Source organism: Portunus trituberculatus, chromosome 23 (assembly GCF_017591435.1).
Source record: "Portunus trituberculatus isolate SZX2019 chromosome 23, ASM1759143v1, whole genome shotgun sequence".
Taxonomy (NCBI): Eukaryota; Metazoa; Arthropoda; class Malacostraca; order Decapoda; family Portunidae; genus Portunus; species Portunus trituberculatus.
In genome coordinates, this window is record NC_059277.1 from 3,778,074 (window position 1) to 3,787,500 (window position 9,427).

Below are 9,427 nucleotides of genomic sequence, written 5' to 3' on the forward strand. Positions count from 1 at the left end.
AGAAGGACCACTGCCACAAGAAGAAAAACTAAACATCAATATGAGAAGAAAGAAGAGAGAAGAAACACCTCCAAATTGTCGACCCTGAAAACTTCCAGTCTAGACAAAGTATTATAACAGTATAACGAAATTCTGACTTTTCGATAGTGTCATGTTTAAAAAATTGCAGGAAAATGCACAGTACACGTAGAAATTGGTGAAAAATACTTAATTAGGTGATATAGGAAAAAAAATATATTGGCGTCACTTTGTTCTATTATTAGCGATTATGGAGCTAGGAGAAACTATCATGCAGGAAGCATTTCTATTATATCTAATCATAGGTGTGTGTGTGTGTGTGGTTATCACAAGGGAGTTTATATAAGCTGTACCTTATTCACAGTACTATTATCACCTAACATCTTTCATGTGTACACAGCAAACACATGTCCTGCTGATCTATTCAAGACTCATTGTCACTGACAGGTAAACACTCAGTTACGTATTTTTTCCACTCATACTGCCACTTCTATGTGACAAAAGGAAAGGGACTGAATAAAACAATTAAAATCTTTCGGTTAAGTGCCCATCTCCATTTTAACTTTTGTTTTCTTCATTTTTTTCTCCTCATTCTTTCCCATACCCTATTCCTCCTTAAGAGAGAGAGAGAGAGAGAGTATTGTGAACAAGGCAGATTGAAAGCTGCAAGTTTTCCGGTTAGAATAATCCATACTACTATTCGTAATAGTTATGTACTGTATGTGTGTTTCCAATCATTTGATATTGACAGTATGAATGGATAAAAATAAATAAATGTGTGTTTATCTGCCAGTGACAGTGAGACCTGCATAGAGACCAGCAGAGGATATGTTTGCTGTGTACACAAGAAAGGTGTTTGGTGTGATAATACTGTGAATAAGATAAGTTTGAATCGACTTCCTTGTGAGGACCACACACACACACACACACATATATATGTATATATATATATATATATATATATATATATATATATATATATATATATATATATATATATATATATATATATACTTTTTTTCCTAAAGCAGAGTAATAAAACACATTATAAATTTGTAATTTAATTTATTATTCATATTACGGAGGTAATCGTCGCAGCAATCCCGCAATGAATTGCTATGCACTATAGTGCATTAATATTTTTGTTCATAAGCAAAACTGACTTTTCAAAGTAAAACGATACTTCTCATTTATTAGTTAAAATGAACAATGTATTTTAAAATCCACATTAGAGGAATGAACATTCAATACTGCAGGAATACATGTGGTGCCCACACCAGGCAGCCAGTGAGGAGGCCCCAGATCCTGGTTTCTCATGGATAAGATCTCTGGTCCTCAGCTATGGGACTGGCAGCCACTAGTGCATGGGATGGATGCATATTTAAAGATCAGGCACAAAGAGCACCACGAGACCCTCAAGTGGCTGTAATACCACCTTTGATAAATCCATACTTTCAATTTCACCACTGAGGGGAGAAAACAATACTTATTAGGCATGTGACTAAAGACAGTATGAAACCTATAAATCTTTTGTCAATAGTTGCTTCTTTACTCATTAGTCATTCACTTCAGAGTAAGCCCCCACTGCATTTTCCATTTCATCAAATTTTAACCAATCAACATCTTATAAGGAAACAATATTATATTTACCTTGCAAATATGCCATTTGTTACTTTGATGTGCACATCGCCTTTCTCTGGTACCCCTTTTATGTTGCTGAAATCAACTTCAGTGCTGTTGCGAGAGTGGAAGTTAACTGCTACTGCACATCCGGGGGTTCCCTTCTTCACTCTGATGAGAGAAACAGCAGTGAGTGAAGGATGGTGTGGTGTGATAAAATTAAGAAATGATCATTAATGACGATGTGCCAATTAAACTGAGTTAAGTTAGAAAGATAAGTATAGTAGAAAGAATGATAAAATATGAAAACAACAAAAACAATGATAAAAAACAAGATCAAACACAAACAAATGCAATTATGAGACAAGTGAGACAATGTCCTTATTTGCACTTAGAATAATACTGATCTTCATGCACGCCTTAACTGTAGCATATTATTCTCATCACATTTCTTTATGCTAGTGTGATGACTTGAATCCACTGAGAGGCTTAAAACTTGCTGTTACAAATGTGCTCACAAAGCAATGTCAAGAAGACAATCACACTGTTAAATATTTGATGTATTCTATGATGGTAAAAAAAAAAACTGGCTGTGGAATGTACTTCATTATGGTCTCCAGCAATTCCCCTACTGCCATAATCATGTATAAATAACAAAGTATGGCTGTAAAACTATTAAATTCAGAGGATTGCACTTCTCAAAGCAATTCTGAGGACCTTATACACCAAAGATAATGTGTGTCCTACATTATACACTTGATCAAAATTAATTGTCTATGATGAAAAAATACAGAAGCAGATCCTTGTATCAAACCTCCTGATTTGCAAATATCTATAAATTTCTAGCCTCCATTTTAATGCTATAACAGAACTAAGGAATAAGGCAGTACGTACAGGACAAGCAAAAAAGTAGACATACACCTGCTTTCTAGACAGTTAGACAGTTATTAGAAGCATATGAGAGAGAGAGAGAGAGAGAGAGAGAGAGAGAGAGAGAGAGAGAGAGAGAGAGAGAGAGAGAGAGAGAGAGAGAGAGAGAGAGAGAGAGAGAGAGAGAGAGAGAGAGAGAGAGAGAGAGAGAGAGCAAGGCTAGCATCAGCAACATTAATTGTAAGTATAGAATGTGACAGATAAGACTTACGGCATCCTGATAGTAAACAGAGAGGAAAGGATGGGAATAGTACATATCAATGTCTGAGTGAAGAATATAAAACACCCTAACAAATAATTACAATAAGGTAAGAAGCCAAGAATAAATGACATGTAGACAAAACCCTTAAAGTTATCAATATGGATAAAAGTAAAAGATCTGAGATTGATAAATTTCTATTTGAAAAAGAATATTGATCCTAAAGAAGGGTTGTAGATATGGGAAATCAGTTCAGCAATAAGGTTTTTAATGAAGTGTCAATAACAAGCTTTTAAATAAATATATAATCTGCATAAAAATGAGAGATGAATGTAACTAGGTGTTATTCTGCCAAATATGGTCTTTGTGACTTTTTGTGGCTTTTCTCATGTTCTTAAACCTATATATATAAGAGACAAGAATAAAAATATACTTAGTAAAAAAAATCTGCCATCTTACCTGGCAAATGCCATGACTTCTTCTGATGTGGTATTAACAAAATTCATGTTGCCAATCTGCACAGATTCCTTCTCCCTGAACTGTGAGAGGGACTTGATGAATTTTTTCTCAGCCATAAAGTAGTCTTTCTCAATGCCAACAAGAACTGGTGTCCCGGGCACAAGGAAGAGAGTCATAGTCACTAACTTTGCTTTGCTAGGGTTGAGGGTCGACTCAGCTAGCTTGGGGTTGAACTGTGAGAGATGGAAAGATTTTGTTGTGAAAACAAAAAATCTGATCCCACTCCACAATGATGATTGTCTATCAATAATATTCAAAATTCCAAAGAAGAAAAAAAAAAAAAATAAAATAAAAATAAAAATAAAAATAAATAAAAAAAAAAATAAATAAATAAAAAAATAAATAAAATAAATAAATAAATAAATTACAATAAAGCACAAACTGTAATAACATAAAATGTTAGTGATGATAATAATAATAATAATGTACCTGAAAATAGGACCAGATATCACTCTTGTTGCCAATGTGGTTTTCAAGGAACTCCCGATACACCTCAGGCGTGAAGTCGTTGATCTTGTAGTTCACGTCTACCATCCCAGAGACAACAGCACTGAGGGAAAAAAAGGTACAGCTGTGGGATAGCATCTGTATGCCAGGATGGAGTGCAGGATAGGAGAGAAAAAAAAAAAAAATAAATAAATAAATAAATAAATAAATAAATAAAAAAAAATAAAATAAATAAATAAATAAATAAAATAAATAAATAAAAAAAATTAAATAAATAAAAAAATAAACTAAAAAATAAATAAATAAATAAATAAATAAATAAAAAAATAAATAAAAAAAAAATAAATCAAAATAAAATATAATAAATGAATGGATAACAAAAATAATAAAAAAAACAAAATAAAAATAAAATAAAAATAAATAAATACAGTAACATAATAAATCAATAAAAATCTTGTCTTATTGCAGAGAATACAAGCAGTACAGTGGAAGATCCCTATTTCCTTTGCTCTGGCCTTTTGGGCATCCTTCATGATGGAACTATAAGAAATGCAGTGGCTCTATTCTTTTCTTCTTAGAGAATGACCAAATACATAATGTGCTTGGAGATGAACAAATATGTAATACAAAATAAACATGGCAGCTAAACAAAGTTTATGAAGTATTAGTAGAATAAGAATAAATATAATTTTGACAAGAGTACTGTTGCATTGAAGTCAAAGGGAACATGAGGCAAAACAACAGTAATGATCGTCAGCAAAACTGATCACATCCTGACTTACCCATTCACATCCTTCAGTCTGCTGCTGATGAAGTCAGTAGCATTTTTAGGTGTTTTTTCGCCAATGTTTGCCATGTATCCAAGAACACCCCTATCTGACCATGTGGTGCTGAAGAGTTCCTGCAGGAGCGAGACACAACAAATGAGGGCATTTTTCTATTATCATATTGCCATAATTTAAATGTCTGGTAGTCTATAACTTATGGAACTCAGTTTACAAGTAACATTTAGGGTTTTGATTATTTATGCATCTCAGAGAGTAAGCAACACTCACAATCAGCTGATCAAGAAGACCCTTGTTGAAGAAGTCAAAATTTTCTGAGCCTGGTGGATTAAAGAAGTCAGACATGTTTGGATTCTGGCGCCACGTGTTGTTAGCATACACCGGAGACTCCACGAAGTCAGTCACAATGTGCAGATGGGCATGCTTGGCAGCCTGTGGAAATGCAATGGATAGTTCATACTACAAAATTACTCTCACATATTTAATTAGTAAAATCAGTGTTAAATTATCAAATCTTTTATTTAATTTTGATTACTCCCCCCCCAAAAAAAAAAAAAATAATAAATAAAAATAAATAAATAAATAAAAAAAAAAAAATACCCCAGAGGCTTCATCCATTGAGATAAGACAGAAAGAGTACAGTACTAAATGACACACTGATTAAGACCAGATCAACAAAGCAAACCTTTAGAACAGCCAAAGCATCAGCAGAGTCGTATATTTTGTTGATATGTTCAAAGTTGTACTTGCTGATCAGGTCCTCTATGTAGACCGTCTCCACTCCCAGGTCTTTAGCCATCATCAACAAGTCTGTATAAAAGCAATATTCAATATCAACAACCTGAGAGCACTACCACTGTCAGTCCAGAAGGCCTTCCTACTGATAACATTATATACATTCCTTTCTCAATCATGTTTGCATCATTATAGTTAACACGTATATAAGGAAACTGATCTGAATCCTGTGATGAAATCATTTAAAACTATAGACTCTGGAAATTATTTTTTCACTTAATCTGAGGTGATGTCAAAACTTTCCAACTTAACTCACCCTCAGGTGTTTCCCCATCCTTGCCGTCAATGTCCATAGGGTGATTGATGTCATACCGGAGAATGGCAGACTCCTGCACCCATTCCAGGTTCTCCTTGGGGGTACAGCGGGGTGTCTGAATGATGATCACGATGGCCATCACCAACATGGCCAGCCAGCCAGCCCTGAGGAAGAAAGATGCAGAGTTGCATATCCAGGTTATCTTTTTTCATTATCATTAGTACTTCATTATGAGAGAGAAAAAAATAAATAAAAATAAAAAATAAAAATAAATAAATAAATAAATAAATAAAAATAAAATAAAATAAAGAAAGAAACTTGTTTCTGATACCCAACAACTATTTCATCATAATGAACAGCTCTTATGAGGATATAATAAAGATAAAATGTAATCAAGGTCAACACCTATAGATTAAATTTGTCTTGTTAGTGTGCATACACAATACTCACCAGAAAAGCATGAAAAGAATCCATCTCAGACGCACCCAAAATGGATCGTCAGCATATTTCATGAGTTCTTCCTTGGTGAGACCACTGAAGGTTGGGCCAGAGGCGATATTAATCTTGGCGTCCCCATTGGGTGGGTTGTTGCTTGAGAACTTAACCTGCTGGATAAAAAAAACAGCTTATTATCTCTGCTAATATAAAAAGGTGTTTTAATACTTCAACTGACAAATTGTATGGATCATTGCAATACAAAAAATGAAAAATGTAACAGTAATTCTTGTACAAAGGATCTTCAGATCTTCCAATGCATCTTCTATATCTGAACACTAATGTCATAAAGCCTGTTAATGCATCTGCAGATTGGTACAATACTTAGCACAAATTATTACAACTATTCCCATGTCTTAGAGAGAGAGAGAGAGAGAGAGAGAGAGAGAGAGAGAGAGAGAGAGAGAGAGAGAGAGAGAGAGAGAGAGAGAGAGAGAGAGAGAGAGATTCAACCAAACTGAAACCACTATTCTTGTGAAAAAAAAAATATATATAAATAAATAAAGTACTATGCAAAAGGAAATGCGAATAATCCACCTGCCAGCCAGACTCCACAAAATGTCTGCCGGGAGGAGGTTGTAAGGTTTCAAGAAGCCATTTCCTGCCCCCTCACTTCCTCAACCACCACCTCCATGCACCAACTAAAGGCGCCCTTCCGTTCACCACGTGTGCAAAAAATGGCCACAAAATACATGACAGAAGGCCCAAGATGTCTGCTAGAAAAGATGTTTGCCTGCTTGACCTTGAGACCAGCATGGCTGCCCACTTTCCAATTCTCTTCTAGCAGTAAGTTCCAATGGAAGAATTTTCGGAAAGACGCATCCACAGTTTGTTCCCTTCTTAAAGCTAAATTTTGCAGCCTAACTTAAAGGGACGAAAAAAAAAAAAAAAAGCACGAGTCATTGTGTATAAGCTTTTCACATTCTTTTTCTGTATTTAGCTTCAAGAAATAATGCCACCGCAAAGAACACCGCGTTTATATAATTATAATGTACCTACATAAAAAAAAAAAGTGAAAATAATTGAAAACAATACGTAGACTTTTTAATGATATCATTACTCCACTTTAAAAATATTCGAATATCACACAAATCGATTTTCCACTTAGAAAAGAAAAAAACTCTTGAACCACATTTTCCTAATGAATTAACAGCAAAAAAAAAAAAAAAGTTAACATCTGAAATAAAAAGTAAAACCCCACAAAGATCACACACAAAAAAAAAATATATATATATATATATATATATATATATATATATATATATATATATATATATATATTTTTTTTTTTTTCCATAAACCATTAATTTCTTTAACGTACCTTCCCAATATACAAAAGTAGGAAAACAAATCACTGTTACAGTAGGAATACATTACAAGACACCACTGTAAATCCATTCATATGGCACCAAGGAACATGGAGGCCTTACCCCGGCTTCGTCGGTGAGAGGAACCTTAGTACCATCCTCCTGCGGTGCCATCTCGCTGTTTGCCGATCCGTGGGTCAGCCCGTTCTTCTCCTCAGTCATGGTTTTCGTTTTTGGCTACCCCCGCAAGACTAAAAATAATCTGGTTAAGGGGCTGAGGTCACAGTAGGGCTTCGTGCCAAGTCCTTCCTCGTGCAGCTCTTGCCGTGCAATGGAGTGCCACACCCGCTGTTACTGGCGCATCATGTCCTCCCCACCCCTTCTTCTTGCCTCCTACTCCTTTTGGCACCGTCTCCTATCCCTTTAAACAAGATTAAAAGTTAATTTTGCATTAAAATTTATCCCCAGCAGCTTTATAGGATGGAAACAACCCTAAATACGATAGAATAACCAGACAGTTAAACACACTATGAATACATTTATTTATATAAAACTACATTGCCTACTTTATATTATGCATATATGCAATTTGAAATTTTTTCCAACGTTTCAGCAATAGATTAAATATACATGTACCCAGTTATGTTATCTTATTGAGTAAAATTCTATCACGTGATCTGCAGACTGTATTGGGGTGGTAAAAGTAACAGCCACATTGCATGCTCAGGAAAAGTGAAGGAGTTGGTAAGGCTGCTTCGATTTCTAAACGTTTACTTTTGCTATAAAACATCATATAAGACTCCAGAATTTATAATGAAAATTCGTCATACATGATAAATTTATCAAAAGAAAATTTTTTTAGTGCGGAGGTTTCAAATAAGACTGAATTATTGATCGTCGGGCTGCGAGTCACAGCTTCCTCCCTTCATCGCTCCAGCCCACTGGCTTACGCAATCAGCTGACTTGATAGAATCATATGATCTAGGAAGGCGCCATTGCATGTTGTCATGCTGACAGACACTGGTATTTTACAAACAAATATATATATATATATATATATATATATATATATATATATATATATATATATATATAAGAAGAAGAAAAAAAAAACTATAACTATGTAATCAAATGGGCTGATAAGACAATCTTCATATCAGTGGCACTCCATCCTTATGCCATAATACAATTATATAATCTATCAACATGATAATGGAAACGGGTTCCATAAGAATTTGTAAAATTTGTTTTCATATAAAACAATAATATAACTAACTATTTTCTTTATCTATCTGTCCGCCTGCTTCTATAGCAACCAATCTATCTATCTGCACATTCATCTATCTTTGTGTCTGTCTAGGACTAGGTACTCAAATGATTACGTTTGGCCATAAAGTAATACATACCTACGTACACATATAAACGCACCTACAACATTCCCTTTGAGCAAACTTTTCTTCCCTATCTACCACAAGTTTTGCATTGGCCTACAAATCTAATTAGCAACACGTTCATGGCTAAACAACAACAACAACAACAATTAAGGAGCGTGCACCACACTGGTCACCCCAAAAAGTCGCTGCACGTGCATGGATGAGACGATCTTTACGTTCTAGTTCTCTTTGTTGTCCCATCAAGGCAATAATGTTTTCTTAACCTTCAGACTGCTGACCCTGTCCTTTTACCGTCGCCTGTCCCACCCTGCAAGCTGGCTCTCTCGGCGCATCCCAGGGAGCTAGACCAGTGCCCAAGGCGCCAAGAGTGACGTAGCGACAGTTCTTGGCACCCTAATTAATTAATTGCGGCACACTTCCAACTTTCTACAGCATTTACGTGTATACAGTATCAGAGAGAGAGAGAGAGAGAGAGATTGTTCTGTTCAGCTACAGTCTAACTCGTAGAAAATAACATTATTTCAGTAAACTTTACGAAATGTTTAGTGTTTGGACACAGAAGGAAGAATTTTATACATACATAGGCTCATACGTATAAAAATTGATAAATTAGAGGAATTAATAAAACAAATACATATTGTGCTTGATAAGAATTTACAGTA

The 9,427-nt window shown here is 34.8% G+C and overlaps 2 protein-coding genes across 3 annotated transcripts in view; both read right to left on the minus strand.

The window, feature by feature from the left end:
* Nucleotides 1–1,066: 1,066 nt before the first annotated feature.
* LOC123507704 (4F2 cell-surface antigen heavy chain-like) lies at nt 1,067–7,636 on the minus strand. 2 transcript variants are annotated; one of them, XM_045260845.1, is made up of 11 exons: nt 7,495–7,636; nt 6,020–6,177; nt 5,570–5,733; nt 5,204–5,328; nt 4,789–4,950; nt 4,516–4,634; nt 3,716–3,836; nt 3,227–3,459; nt 2,780–2,785; nt 1,669–1,809; nt 1,067–1,484 (listed from the first exon to the last, which is right to left on the minus strand). In XM_045260845.1, the coding sequence occupies exons 1-11, from the start codon at nt 7,591–7,593 to the stop codon at nt 1,400–1,402; spliced, it is 1,413 nt and encodes a 470-aa protein (XP_045116780.1). In that variant the 5' UTR covers nt 7,594–7,636; the 3' UTR covers nt 1,067–1,399. The 2 variants fall into 2 exon arrangements, with proteins under 2 accessions (XP_045116780.1, XP_045116781.1); XM_045260846.1 differs by having other exon boundaries at nt 6,020–6,174; nt 7,495–7,630.
* The window catches only part of LOC123507703 (T-cell activation inhibitor, mitochondrial-like), an 11,533-nt gene continuing 9,643 nt past the window's right edge, over nt 7,538–9,427 (minus strand). Inside the window, exon 10 of the mRNA XM_045260844.1 lies at nt 7,538–7,792. The gene's annotated coding sequence lies outside the window, so the exon portion shown is untranslated. The remainder of the gene's footprint in view (nt 7,793–9,427) is intronic.

What these genes read in the sequence shown, in the direction of transcription:
- LOC123507704 (XM_045260845.1), bottom strand. Translation starts at nt 7,593, where the DNA reads ATGACTGAGGAGAAGAACGGGCTGACCCACGGATCGGCAAACAGCGAG. An exon ending in GGATGGGGAAACACCTGAGG is followed by an intron (nt 5,329 to 5,569) that starts GTGAGTTAAGTT and finishes GCTTTTATACAG; the next exon opens with ACTTGTTGATGATGGCTAAA. An exon ending in ATGCTTTGGCTGTTCTAAAG is followed by an intron (nt 4,951 to 5,203) that starts GTTTGCTTTGTT and finishes GCATTTCCACAG; the next exon opens with GCTGCCAAGCATGCCCATCT.